Genomic DNA, 15,715 nt, shown 5'->3' on the forward strand with positions numbered 1-15,715 from the left:
GGGTTACATCTTTTTTCTCTCAAAAGGTGTAGACATTATTCCACTGTCTGATGCCAGTCTGATTCTCTTCCATTTGTAAATAATTCCTTATTTCTGTCTAGAAATTTTTAAGGTTTTTCTCTTCAGCCTTGAGATTCAGGAATTCTGTCAGAATATGTTTAAGTGCATGCCTTTTCTCATCAATCCTGCCTAGAACTTGGTGTACCTGCAAATTCAAGTCTTCATTCAGCTCAGGAAAATTTACATCTATTAAATTTGGCTTTTCCCTTGTAATTCACTTACATATTAGATCTCCTGGATCTGCCCTCCCCCTCTTCTCCTAGCTGTGAAAGTATCCATTTGAGAGTTTAAAAAGGTATATTAATGCTTTTCCTGATAATATTGGATCATCACAGATATCAGCTAAATTATCTAAGTATAACATTTGGTAAAGCAGCCGAAAGTGAAGTATAATAATATACATATAAGTTACACACTAGATAATTCACTCTATCAAGTATGACATTTTCACTGTATTTTAAAATATGCATCGGGACTTCCCTGGTGGTTCAGTGATTAAGACTCAGCGCTCCCAATGCAGGGTCCGGGTTCGATCCCTGGTCAGCGAACTAGATCCCACATGCATGCTGCAACTAAGAGTTCGCATGCCACAACTAAGGAGCCGGTAAGCCACAACTAAGGAGCCTGCAAGCTACAACTAAGGAGCCTGTGTGCCGCAACTAAGGCCTGGTGCAACCAAATAAATAAATAAAGGCCCAGGCCTATTCACCACGTGGAGAAAAAAAAGGAAAAGGAAAGAAAGGAGGGGTAATAGATGAGGCCTAGCACTGGCAAAGATATCAGGGAGGGTTTTGGTGAAAGAGAGAGTAAGAACTATGGGGCAGAGGCTTTGGGGTATCTACAGGATATGAGAGAGTGGGAGACAGAAAGACTGTGTGGGAATGCAGACTTAAAGAGGTGTTCATACAAGTTACATAACACAAGTTATATAAAATACTAGTGCTTCTTGTAAGTTCTTTGAGAAATACAAATAAAGATTAGAATTATTTTTACTGTCTTCTGAACACAATACGCTCTGAGGCTGAGTCATTAAAGGTCCAGGATCTATTCTGTTCACTCTATTCGTGGGTTTGCATTCGTGTGTGTGTATACAGAAAGAGATGTATAGTATATAAGTGGATTTATCTATATAAATCCTTTTCAAAAAACACAAATGGGATCATAAGTACCATTTTGCACCTCGCTTCTTTTTCCCTTAAACACATAGATGTATTTATTTATATCCTGCCTGCTTTCTAAAAAGATTTGAGTTTGTTTATGGTGAAATCACAGGCATATGATCCAAAACTGTTAACATGACTCCAAGAACAGGAACCAAGAAATATAAGGGCCAAGGAAGAAAGTATATTCAGAAATTCTAGAATGATTTCATTTCACGAGTGTAATAAAAAATTAATAAGGTCCTTTAAAAACAGATTCCTAAGTAACCACACGCCAGACATTGTTTTTAAAAGGAAGAAATTAATTTTACCTAAGATAGAACAATGAAAAGAAAAACTTAGCCCAGACCTTAAAAAGACAGTGAGAACTTCTTACTATACAGCTCCCCCTGCTTCTGAGTCTTAACAAAGAGATTCAAGATAGTGCCATTAAGTCTCCATTGTGAACTTCTGTAGTGGTGCAGTGGTTAAGAATCCGCCTGCCAATGCAGGGGACATGGGTTTGATCCTTGGTCCAGGAAGATCCCACATGCTGTGGAGCAACTAAGCCCATGCACCACATCTACTGAGCCTGCGCTCTAGAGCCCGCAAGCCACAACTGCTGAGCCCGTGTGCCACAACTACTGAAGCCCATGCACCTAGAGCCCGTGCTCCAAAACAAGAGAAGCCCGCGTGCAGCAACGAAGACCCAATGCAGCCAAAAAATAAATAAATAAATAAAATAAAAATAAATGTACTCAGACAAGTATGTTTAAAAAAATATTCCCCATTGTTTATACACACAGGGAAACTGAGATAATTCAAAATAGTAGGTGATTTTTAAAGTATATTTCATTGGTTTTCATATATTCAGATGGAAAAATGAACAGGAAAGAGTCACTTCTAACATAACAGTGAAATCCCACTGCAAAGAATTATTTCAGAAAGACCTGAGGAACTGTTCATTTCCCACAATCCTCTCAGCTTCTCCCAATGACCCCATCCATCTTATCTCTCTACTTGGTGCAAAACAGCAGATAAAAGCTGCTGTTTTGCACCAAGTAGAGAGATGAGAGATTCTTCTTATTTGTAAGAATAATCCTTATAAATCTTTCCTCAACATGGGGCTGTGTTGAGTCACATCCTATCAGTGTGAAGGATGGGGACCATGCAAATAAAGAAAACATTTTGGTGTATGTCCATTAGGATGCTTTCAGCTATAACAGAAAACCCAGCCAACCTATGTTGTCTCCCATAACAAGGTGGTTAAGATCGGTTCCAGGGTTGATTCAGTGGCTCACTTATGTCATCAAGAAAAAAGGTTCTTTCCAATTTCCTCCTGAAATTGTTTCAGGATATCTGAAGGAATGCAAACATCTGTATTTTAACTGAGCATTTTGTGGATGATTATTGTGTATGCTAAAGTTTGAGAGACTACTCTGGGGAAAGAGTCCAGGTAAATAGCCTAAAGATTAATCTCTTTGAACCCTACTGTTTTTTTTTTTTTTAGCATCTTTATTGGAGTATAATTGCTTTACAATGGTGTGTTAGTTTCTGCTTTATAACAAAGTGAATCAGTTATACCTATACATATCTCCTCCCTCTTGCGTCTGAACCCTACTGTTATATTTTTTAAATTAAGGCAACTTTCCAATCTTCTCCACAATTTATCCATTTTTGTTTTAATATACAAATAAGGTACATTAAATAATAATGTTCATTATTTGCCATTGAGTAAAATTAATGCTTCTGAAAGATACGCTAAGTTTATCCTGGGCTTGTGGTAACCCCTGTCATACCTCTACATACCTTAGTTGACATGCAAGGCTTTTGTGATAAATGCATCAGTCTAGTTTATTTCTAGTGCCTGATTTGACAAGTACCATAAGCGTTGTAAATACGGACATTTGATAATTCATCCCCCAGCTCCACTTTCTTCTAATGAGACTTTTTGTATTGTAGAGGCTGGAAAGTTTAAAACTACATTTCCTAGACCCCTCTTGCAGGTAAAAATCTGGATATAAAATAATTTCCACCAGTTAGATATACTCTTACGAGATTTGGGAGGCGGAAATAAGTTGGAGGCCATCTATCTACTGCTATTGCTCATTGCGCTAAAAAGTCAGGTTATGGAGATGCCAGGGTTTTCGGCAATATTTTTCTAGTGTCTAGTCACAAGCTCTGGGTATGCTGAGAGTAAGTCATAGTAGCCTCCTGATTGCCCATCTTTTAATAATGACAGAGGTGGCAGCTACTATGGCAGGTTAATTCTGCTGTATTCTGGAAGTCATTCCCAGAGCCAAGTCTAGAATCCACTTCTTCAGCTCTTCTACCAACTTTTTAAAATATATTTTTTATTATAGAGTTTTAAATACTTTCAAAAGTAGGCATTATAGAATAATGAATCCCCAGCTTGAACATTTACCAACTTAGGCCAATCTTATTTCATAAGTACCGCCACCCAATTTATCTTATTTTCAAGCAAATCCCAGACATCATTATCATTTTATGTAAATATGTATCTTTTTTTCAAAAAGCAAAGACTCTTTAAAAAAATACAACCACTGCGAGATTGGGAAATATATATTGGTCTTTGCCCCTGGTTCCTGGCACCAAGGAGCTCTTGAAACCCTTGTAATTTCCTAAGTGATAAGAACATGAGGGGCATCTCTTATTCTAATATTTGTCTTTGACCCTGTCCCTGACACAGGGCTCCTAAAAGCTCTATAAATTCCTAAGTGATAAGAGCACTAGGAGAATCTTTTATTCTACTGAGGTGACTCTGGGTGGCCTCCTGGATGGGGGCTGGTCATCAGAAAGACCAAGTCATGATTAGAAGCTTGGAATTTTCAGTCCCACCCCTTATCCTCCAGAGAGGGGAGAGGGGATGGAAACAGAGTTTAAAATTTATCATGCCCAGGGACTTCCCTGGTGTCGCGGTAGTTGGGAATCTGCCTGCCAATGCAGGGGACATGGGTTCAATACCTGGTCTGGGAAGATCCCACATGCCACAAAGCAACTGAGGCCGTGTGCCACAACTACTGAGCCTGCGTGCTGCAACTACTGAAGCCCACGTGCCTAGAGCCCGTGCTCCACAACAAGAGAAGCCACCGCAGTAATAAGTCCACACACCGCAACTAAGAGTAGCCCCACAACTAGAGAAAGCCCGTGCGCAGCAATGAAGACCCAACACAGCCAAAAATAAAGAAAAAAATTTAAAAATTCATCATGCCCATGTGAGGAAGCCTCCATAAAATCCCAATACAATGGGGCTCAGAGAGCTTCCAGGTGGGTGAACACCTCCTCACCAGAAGGGTGATACACCCCAACTCCACAGGGACAGAAGTTCCTGAGCTCAGGACCCTCCCAGACCTTGCCCTATGTATTTCTTCATGGTTGTTCATCTGTATCCTTTACCATGTTCTTTAATAACCTAGTAGACATAAGGAAGTGCTTCAGTGAGCCACTGAGTTCAGTGAGCCACTCCAGCAAATTAATTGAAATTGAGGAGAGGGTCATGAGAACCTTCAATATGTAGCCAGGTCAGACAAAAGTGTGGGTAGGGGCTTCCCTGGTGGCACACTGGTTGAGAATCTGCCTGCCAATGCAGGGGACACGGGTTTGAGCCCTGGTCTGGGAAGATCCCACATGCCACGGAGCAGCTAAGTCTGTGCACCACAACTACTGAGCCTGCGCTCTAGAGCCCACGAGCCACAACTACTGAGCCCACGCACCTAGAGCCCATGCTCCGCAACAAGAGAAGCCACCGCAATGGGAAACCCGCGCACTGCAACAAAGAGTAGCCCCCGCTCGCCGCAACTAGAGAAAGCCCGCACGCAGCAACGAGGACCCAACACAGCCAAAGATAAATAAATAAATAAATTTATTAATAAAAAAAAGTTGTGGGTAACCTGGGGACCTACTGCTTGTGATTGTCATCTGAAGTCGGGGGGAGGGGGCGGGTAAGTCTTGTGAGACTGAGCCCTTAACCTGTGGAATCTGATTCTATCTCTGGGTAGATAGTGTCAAATTGAGTTGAATTGTAGAACACCCACTGGTGTCACAGGCAATTGCTTGGTGTGGGCAAAAACCACACACTTGGTGACCAGAAGTGAAGTGTTCTGTGTGAATAGTAAAGGAGACACACAGAAAAGAAACACACAAGAAGCAAGACTGGGTTTTCCTAATGCAATCACAGTATCATCATCCCTAAAGAAAGACAAAAAAGTTCTTTCATATAATTAAGTAACCAATCAATCTTCACATTGCCAATTGTCTTGTTATTGTCATAAAAGTTTTCATAGTTTTTTTTTCTGAACCAGCACCCAAATAAGGACTGCAAATTGCAGTTGGCTAATATGCCTCTTAAATCTCAGTGTATAGGTTCCCTTTCCATTTGTGGTTTTTTCGTTTTCTTCTGTTTGTAATTTTTGAAGAAACTGTGTTGTTAGAGTTTCCCACAGTCTGTATTTTGATGATTGTATCCCATGGTGTTAACATATTCCTCTGTCTTCTGTAATTCCTACAAATTGCGTGTTGGATCTATAGGCTTGGTCAGATTTAGGTTGAATTTGGTTTTGTTTTTGACAATATAAGGTGATTTCCACTGATTTTTGAGCAACTGGTTCTATGTATTAGATACCTTTCTGGGATAGTAGAAGCCACTAAAAAAAACCCAAAACAAAAACATAATATTCTGCATTCAATCAGATGGGACCACAACTATACAGTTAATGGGGATAAACAACCTGACCCATCAAAGGCAGGAAATCTTTCGTAACAGTATTACCCAATTGATCTTTTAATTAACTGTACTCCAAAGAGGTAGTATTACCACGATCCACCTAAAGAGAAGCCAATTCATTAGCTTATTATGACAGCCCAGGTAAAACGTGTCTTCCTTTTCTCTTGATAAACTGTAAGTCTGAGCTTCTTAGACTGTTGATTTTAGCTTATATAAAGCTGATAGTCGGAAACCTCCCAAAGGCCATTTGGATAATGGCTTCCGGAACTGTTTGCTCAAAATTACAACATGTGTCTAACTACCCAAAAAATCTGTTTTCATTTCTGACTGCTACGGCCAAGCACAGGTCTCCCAAGAGATACACTATTTACTGTCTACATTGTTTCTGGGAAGCTTGCCGTTTCCAGTAAGATTTAAATAGCTTAAGATCCTGGATAACCTCTTCTTTACTTCATTTTACTAACCTGGCTAAGCAATTTTAGCAACCTCATTGTATTATTAGTCAGGGTTCAGTTAACAGAACAAGAACAATTCCAGGTATTTTTTCAGAAGATCTCAATTACTGTAACCATTGGCCCTACCATGCAATTTTAGCATTAGCAGAAGTTGGGCAAAGATAACCCAAACCAAACTAAAGCATGTCTAAGCATCAGTTTCTAGAAACAAGCAGACTTTGGCCTCCCCCCAACACCCAGCCCACCAAGTTATTTATTTAGCGGATTTCATAGCAGAGGGTTGAGTTAGTCATTCTCCCTAGTTCATGGCAACTATCACCTTTGTTCTGTGTAAGGCCCCTACATTTTATTGATTTATTCCTTTTTTGCTGCCTTCCTCATTTCCATATCCTTTCCTCACCCCCAGGCAAACTTTGTATTTGCATGTGTATCATTGTTATGTGTTGTAAAACATGCATTGTTGTTTTGTATGTATTTTTAATTTACATAAATAGTATTGTGCTATATATCTTTTTTTCCCACACAGCACTGTTTTTAAGATTTATCCACATTGCTGTGTGTACACCATTACCCATTCTAACTCCTTCACAGTACTCAATAGTGTATTATCCACCACCTTCACATTCTCCCAGTAATGAAAACCTAAATTACCTCCAATTTCCTGCATCCTTGTGAACTTGTGTAGAAATTCCTTAGGGATACACCCCCCAGCAGTACAACTGCTGTGCCATAGGATATATAAACATTTAAACTCAACTAAGCACTACGAGAATGCTCTCCAGGTCTCTCAGCAGTAGTGCATGAGAGTAACATGTAGCATTGTCCAGGTTTCCATTATGCCAGACTAATAAGTGTGAGAGAATACCTCATTTTTATTTTAATTGTATTTCTCTTATTAGGAATAAACTTGAGCATCTGTTTATTGGCTTGCTGGCTTTTAGAGTGTCCCCTTCTGTAAACGGCCTTACCATATTCTTTGACCATTTTCCTATTAGATTTATTTTTACCAGAGTTCCTCTATATTTAGAAACTAGTTCCTTGTCCCTCAGACATTGCAAATATTTTCTATTGTCACTCATGATGTTCTTCATTGGGCAGAAAACCTTAATTTTGTTATCAAATGCATCACAGTTTTGCCTTATGGCTTTTGTTTCTAGGTGTTTTAAATTCCTCCCCATCCCTACGTGACAAAGATGTTTTCCAAAACTCTTTTCCATATTTAATGAAATCTCAGATGCAGTATATGAAGATGCATACTGATATCAGAGATGTTTAATTGTGGGAAAAAACGGCCAATGGCAATTTGTAAAAAATCTATGGTAAGGCTCATCCCATTTTCAGAAATAATAAATCGTGATTCTTAAAATTGATGACACAATTTTATAGCTTCACCTGTCACAATTGAATCATTAATCCTTCTGGAGCCCACCTATGTATATGTTTAGGTAGGAATCCAGTTTGATTTTAATTCATATAGATCTAGTTTCCTGATCTCAGGAGGCAAGATTTCCATATTTTACCTTTAAATATGTTTGTGATTTTTAAATATTCTTTATCAGACTAAAGTAATTCCATTCTATTCTTAATTATCTGAAGTAATTTACCATGATAGGTGTTGAATTTTATCAAATAATTTTTCCATATCTAACAAGTTAACCATATGATTTTTTTCCTTTTTTCTCCCCTTCTGTTACTGTGGTAAATTATATCCTTGTAAAACCCACTTAGTTGTGATATATTATCCTTTTTATATATCACTGGATTTGTTTTTGTAGTGTTTTGTTAGGATTTCTGCATATATGGTCATTAAGAACATAGGATATATCTTTTATGATTATATTTTAATCTATTGTTGACAATGAAGACAGTTTTTACATGTCTGTTTCTGCTCTCTTATCTCTACTAGTTGGCACTCTCGGTGAATTAGTTCCTTGTATGCTTGGTTATTTTTTTTTATTATAAACTGCTTGTTTTCCTTGGAAATAACTTGTGGGATTTTTTTTTTTTAATCCACCAAGATGAAGGTGTATTCTCCCTGAGAAGATGTGCATTTGCCTCTGCCAGGCAGCTAATGGTGGCATTATCAGGCTGGAACCTCTTCAAACTCAATTCATTGAAGTTTTTTGGACTACCTAGGTCATGTGACTTTGGGCTGCTAATCTGTGAGGGCCAGTAGTGGTTTTAAGTTTTTAAGATTTTTTTTTTTTTTGGTCTCTTGTTCTGCTCAGTGCCAAGGCAACTGAGTCTTTTGCAGTCCAAAAGACTGAGTCCTTGCAGTCTTTTGGCAGTGGGAAGGGGGAGAAGGGAAAAATTACTTCTGATTCATCCCCACTAAGGGTGAAGCCCCTTCAGGTGCTATATTTATGGGGTGTCTCTTAGCCTCCAGGTTTGCTGGCCATTGTCTTTTCTCACTGCTCCCCAATGAGACTTTGAAAGCTGAAGCCAAGGTGACTCATCATGCTCAATGGTGACAGGCTGAAAGCCTTTCCTCTACAATCAAGAACAAGACAACGGTGCCTGCTCTTACCACTCCTACCCAACACGGTACTGAAATCTTAGCTAGAGCAATTATTCAAGAAAAAGAAATAAAAGGCAACCAAATCTGAAAGGAAGAAGTTAAACTGTCTGTTTGCAGATGATATAATCTTAATATAGAAAAGCCTAAACACACCAACAAAAACTGTTAGAACTAATAAAAGAATTCAGTAAAGCTGCAAGATACAAAATCAACATACAAAAAGCAGTTGTGTTTCTATACACTAACAATGAACTATCTGATAAAGAAATAAAGGAAACAACCCCATTTACAATAGCATCAAAAACAATAAAATACTTAGGAATAAATGTAACCAAGGAAGTGAAAGATATGTACACTGAAAACTATAAGAGGTTGATGAAAGAAAACTGAAGACACAAATAAGTGGAAAAATTATCTCATGCTCATTGATCAGAAGAGTTAACATTAAAATGTCCATACTACCCAAAACCATCTATAGATTCATTGCAATCCCTATCAAAATTCCAGTGGCATTTTTCACAGAAACAGAACAAACAATCCTAAAATTTGTATGGAACCACAAAAGATCCTGAATAGCCAAAGCAATCTTGAGAAAGAACAAAGCTGGAGGCATCACACTTCCTGATTTAAAACTACAGTACAAAGCTATAGCAATCATCAAAACAGACACAGACCAACAGAACACAACAGAGAGCCCAGAAATAAACCCACTAACATCTGACAAGGGAGCCAAGAATACTCAAGGGGAAACAGATACTCTCTTCAATAAATGGTGTTAGGAAACCTGGATAGTCACATGCAAAAGAATGAAATTGGACCACTGTCTTACACCAGTCACAAAATTAAATTTAAATTGAGATTACCCAGAGAAGCGCTCCAGAACCTATGAAAGGTACAATTGTATGGTTATACATGTACAAAAGCCATAAATTTGCAGTGTTTAATCTTTTCCCTACAAAAAGTCACTTAAAAATTCAATCAAGAGAGCAAAGTTCAAGTTTACCACCTCCAAAAAGAATTACTTATTCCCCACAGTGCTTCCACAATTCTTTATACACAGCTTCTAGTTCTTAGGACATTTACATGTTTACATCTCCCTACCCCAGTTTATTTAGCTTTACATCACTTGTACCAAGTACTGCTTGTACACATGGATGTGATTAATGAATGTTTAAGAAAACACAGAAGTCACTATGCAAATATATTAAGCAGTATCACTAGAAATAACTTATGTACTTAATCTAGTTGCCACAACTGAGTTATTAGATTAAAAGTGATCCCACTAGCAGTTAAATCATCAACTGAAAACCCATTCCATCAGCCATGTTGGTTACTATTTGAATATTTAAGTTTAAATACATACAACTGTGATTTCTTTTTTATTATTCCTAGCACATAGTAGTCATCAACAAAGATCTGTTGAATAAACATGTAAGAACTAATTTTCACATTACTTGCATTCAGTAATCAAAAATGATGTGGCAGAAACCGCTCTTCATTCCCCTAATATACATTCTCTTTCCTCCAAGAGAATGCCCAAATTTTAGCTGAATATTTGGCAGTCTGAAATAAAGACAATTTCCCAGCCTCTCTTGCAGCTAGATGTGACCACATGACTGAGTTCTGGCCAATGAGATGTAAGTGGAAGTGCCCTGTGGCAGCTTCCATAATTCTTCTATAAAAGATCATGGCACTTGCCTATTGCTCCCTTCTTTGTCTTCCCTCCAACAGAACGTAGATGCAATGATCAGAGCTGTAGCCACCCACACTGCTTTAGGAAAATGAGAACCACACCTTGGATATGGTAGAGTGGTGAGCTAAAAGGATCCTAGATCCCCCAAAAAAGTGGAAAGGAGCATGCCCATCAGTCCTGGATTCTCTGTATCTCTGAATTTTAAATTAAGAGAAAAATGAACTTTTTTATCTTTGCCATTGGGAAAATCCATGATACCAGCTTCCCCTGGATAAAGGAGGAAGGCAGATTTATAAACGACAGACTTTCATAGACATATACTGTGGAGCCACATCTCTCTCAGTTGGGGATAATAGGATATTATCTCTTTTTCAGTAATTATTTTTACTGTTATGACAAATGCTGTTGCTCTATACTAGGAGTCAGAGAATCTAAGTTGAAGTCTTACCTCCGTCACTAACTAGGCAAATCAGTCTAAGCTTTTGCAACACACCTATGTAATAAAATTCTCTTGAGTCTTAAAATATAATGTATATGAAAAATGTTCCACCATATAAATCACTATACACAAAATAGTTGATGAGACTGTAAGATACCTGTGGATACAAGCTCTGTCTGTCTCACTTTGTATCCCTAGTAACAAATGCTCAATAAATGTTTGTTGAATAAATATTTTTAAGTCCTTGCTAAATGAGTAAATTATTCTGCTTTGGAGGTGAATAAAGTTCAAAGGTCTTTAATATTAATTAAAGTATTACTTGAATGCTTTAGAGATGCAATTCTTAATTTTGACATCAGTCAAAAGATATAAGCTTATGAAAAGATAAACCTAGCTAACCCATTTACCTGGTTCAAAAGTAGACCCCTATTTGCTATAGCAAAATAATTTAAACTAGAATAAAAGGTGCAGTACAAAAATGAAAATTTTTTGACCCTTTTCCCTTGAAATTACAAAGTTACACATACACATATATTTTAATATTTAAACCACTAACCCTACCACATCAAATGAAGGATATCCTCACGCTAGACAGTGGTTAAAGTATTTTATTAAATTAAGTATGTAATTTTCATATGATTTCATAAGAAATTTTAAAAGCAAAGTTATAAAACATTTTCAATAAAAAAGTACAGAGTTAAGAGCAAAATTATATTTTCTTTATAGTACAAATAAAAGTATTTTGTTTCTTATATACTATCTGAAAATTTTATAATATATTCTCCAACTGACAGCTGCAATATATTTTAATGAGAAGTCTCATGGTTAATTCAATCATTTGTTAATCAGGGTTCATCATTTGGGCCATAAAATTCAATTGCTCAACTTTAAGGAAAATAATAAAATTCATCATCATGTAATGTGAAGTTATAAAAACCTCTTCGGGATGTAGATGTATTCTAGCCTTATTTCTCTAATAAATTCTGCAAAGAGACATTAAGTAACACTGTAAACTTGAATTACATTTTAAAAATCAGCACCATTAACATACATTCTACACAAACTTACTTTACCTTTTAAATGACAATTTTTTTTGGCCACGCAAACATTTAAATCTGTTTTCTTTACCATGTAAATAAAAATAAGCAATATTTAACCACTACACAGAAAAATTATCAAACTTCACCTCAATTGCACAATGGAAAAGCACTTAGAAAAAGCACTTGGAAAAAACAGCACACATTATTTCTGTGTCTTTTTTATACATTTTGTCATTTTCTTAAATTGAGAGCAGTTAAAACATTGTCAGAGCAATTTCCTGAGTTTCAAAGTTTCCAATTTCCAGCTTAGAAATAACCAATCTTGCTTTTATACATGTCCTTTTTCTAAGCATACAAAACACTTGAATTTAAAAAGAAAAAGACCAAAATAAAGGATTGGAAACAATCCAACAGAATTATTTAGCTTTTCTTCTCAAAATGTGTTATAATACACAAGACACTTTAAAGTCAGGATTTCTACTATACAATATGTCCTACATTTAAAGGCCTTAGAATTGCAAGTAGTATTGAAACACTAATAAATTGAAGAAATCTCAACTTGAAAACAATATAGAGATATATGAACAGCCAATAAATGTAAGACAACATGCTTCCATTCTCCTGTTGAAGGAAGGAAATGAATAGCTGGAAATACTGTTAAGAGTCCCCTCAGTCCAACCCCGCTTTCCCTGTGGTTTCCACATTAGTTCTCTTTTTCCCCTGGTACATACTGGTAAGAGACTATTCAAAGAATATAACTGCTACTAAACTCTTCCAAATTACAGAAGTGTTATACTTTTAAAATATTAATAACTTTGCAAAGAGCCATTCTAATAAGCCATATATTAGCACAAATATACCAATACATACATGAAAACTTTGATAATCCCCACATTATCATTAGTTTTGACACACAGGATTTAGAAATGGGCAAAAGAGAAAAATTTGATAATCCTCAAACTCTGTTTACCTTTGGCATACAGGATTTAGAAATAGGCAAAACAAGAAAGGGGCAATTATAAAATTTTCTTTCATAATTATGTGTTGGTTAAACTATGCTACATAGTGGGGTAGGAGGCAGTTTGGTACTAAACAACTTCATAAAAACATTTATGATGCTCAAAGTTTGCCTATATGTTTATGAATGATGATTAAGAAGAAATACCCTAGATTTACCGAAATAAAGCATAAAATTAGAGTTGATACAGTGCAAAACATAGGTTCTTTCATTTGGTTTCTGCCCACAAAATACCCCACCTCTTGTTCTTTTTGACTGCTCCCGCGTCAATCATAATTATAACAAATAATACTGAAATAAGTCTAGCTGAAGTGCTCAAAAATGATGTTTTTTTAAAACTGGGTAAGGAAATATAAAAACACAGAAAATGAGTATGCAGCTGCACACACTAGAATAATTCTAGGTTTTAGTATTGTTATTCACATTTCTTAAATCGTATCAATTTATACATAGAAAGATTTTATTTCATTAACAGTTGTAGTTTTATAATAAGTTGCTGAAAGGAATTGCTTTATTTTTAGTGTATACAATTCTTCTAGACATCACAAAAAACATAATACCAAACTGTTGGCATTCTTTTCTTTTTTTTAACAAATTACCACAAACATAACAAATGTGAATAATACTTCAATATCAGTCACTATTTCTAAGTAATAAACATATATTTTTATTTTTGTGGAAATAAATTCAATGATATGGCTCTTCTTTTATAAGCATGCTTTCATGTTATATAAAAACATTTTTTGAATTTCATTTTCATTAAAATGTCTGTTCTTTTGGGAAACCATTCTGAAATTCAGGATTCTTTCAGTAATAGCTCAATCCTATCATTCCTGATCCAAATAATTTTTTAAGCCTATCAAAAAGCAATACAATTGTTTGCTAAAATTACATATGTTGAAAATATCCTTCATATCCAAAGTCAAATTTATTTAAGCCAGTGTCTCACATTGGAAAATTATACTTCGCCACACTAAACTTGTGTAAAGGAAATTATAACTGACATACTAACAGGACTTTTTAGCTTACCAAAAAACAGAAGTCAATGAAAGTTTCCTTTCAGAAAGTTGGTTCTTTTTAAAAATAAAGGTAAAAAACTTTTAAATTGTAAGAATTTCTTTTATGATTATATCAAAAATGTTTTCTATATCTATTTAAGTTAATAGGATTTTGACCTACTGTAGTTTAGAAATTACATGCCTCAAATACAAAATATAGCTCTTTAGTACTGTCTTCAATACCACTTACACAGACAGTTCTATAAGACTAGAAGCAGTTTTATAAGACAGCAGCACTTGGTAGATATCTAACCATTTCTCCTTCTCTGAAAACTTGCCTGCCTATGGAAGGTATAAAACTGCAATATAATCTCAGACTCCAACTTTACTCCTAGAAAATGTACACACACAGAACAAAGGAACAAAAGGTAAGAGATCATGATCATATACAAAGCAGAAGAAAGTGCAACAGCATGTCTTCCTTCCTGTAGGATACGGCAAAATGATTTTTTTTGTATTGTTTTGAAATCAAAAAGCACTCAAGTGTTTTTGTTAGATCTCCTTTCTTTCATTACTGCTGGTACTAGTACTTCTTCTTTTTTAAATACAAGCCTTTGAAGGGCATGAACCAGGTCTCAAAGCACTTTAAATACCTCTCATAGAAGCCTTTAAGACTTTACTAAATGTCAAACAACAATTAATATAAAGGTTACATTTTCTGTCTGAGAAAGAATCAGAGCATTTCAATCTTTAAAACTGCAGCTGATAATTTTCTTAGATATTTTGTAATCAGTAAAAATTCTCTTTAATACTTTTAATAGACAACATATTTGGCATGTGATTCAGTAAAAAATTAAACTTCTCTTGAATTTTGAAAAACATAATGTTTTTCTGTTTTATAACTGGACATTACTTCTAATAAAACACACATTTACAGTACAGTTGACTAAATTACTGCAAATAAAACTAATTTTAACCTACAAACCTTCACATTTTTAAGTCAAGGACATTTATTTTACTTTAGCATGACTTTCAAGCACCCAGGTTTAATTTCAGAGAACCTGCAGAAATGAAAAAAAGAGTTATTTTAAAGATAAGAATTTCAAACTGATTAAGAAACATAATCTTGTAATCAATTCAAGTGCCTATGGTAAACATAATATTCACTATCAAAATACTCTCCTTTAAGTTAAATCCAGGACTAATATCTATGCTTATGTTCCTTTTAATCCATTGTCAACATAAATACATGACTAAGGCTGGGGGTTACTCCTAATTTAGTAGTTATTACAATTTAAGATTTTTTAAAATTCTCAAGCCTGAATTTGACCCTCATGAACAACAGCACGCTGTATGAAGGATAAGACGATGTCTGCATTACATTATTTCTATGCATTGTAACAGTACCAAGAAATCTCTAATAGGTAAGTCTGATTCATCAGGCCATGAAATGCTTTCAACTCCCTCACTGTGAAATTTAAAGAAACATGTCTCTAAAACAGATCATTAATCCCAACATGATAATGTTCTGGTCTAACTACTCCTTTTGCAAAAGTAACTCTAAAATGTCATCTATTTTCATGCTCAGAATTAACACTACCATTTTCTATA

The 15,715-nt window shown here is 35.7% G+C and overlaps 1 protein-coding gene across 12 annotated transcripts in view; it reads right to left on the bottom strand.

Annotated features, from left to right (window-relative positions):
- Positions 1-15,715, bottom strand: part of N4BP2 (NEDD4 binding protein 2) — a 108,267-nt gene that overhangs the window by 14,453 nt on the left and 78,099 nt on the right. For 10 of the 12 annotated variants that reach the window (XM_059923142.1, XM_059923148.1, XM_059923141.1 and 7 more), the window contains one exon: positions 11,641-15,165. The exons of 1 other annotated variant lie outside the window; for it this stretch is intronic. In XM_059923142.1, the coding sequence (XP_059779125.1) occupies positions 15,120-15,165 (46 nt within the window). In that variant the 3' untranslated portion in view covers positions 11,641-15,119. Of the gene's footprint in view, positions 1-11,640; positions 15,166-15,715 lie in introns of those variants that run through there. One more of the 12 variants, XM_059923139.1, reaches the window with a different exon arrangement.

This window comes from Balaenoptera ricei, chromosome 5 (assembly GCF_028023285.1).
Source record: "Balaenoptera ricei isolate mBalRic1 chromosome 5, mBalRic1.hap2, whole genome shotgun sequence".
Classification (NCBI taxonomy): Eukaryota; Metazoa; Chordata; class Mammalia; order Artiodactyla; family Balaenopteridae; genus Balaenoptera; species Balaenoptera ricei.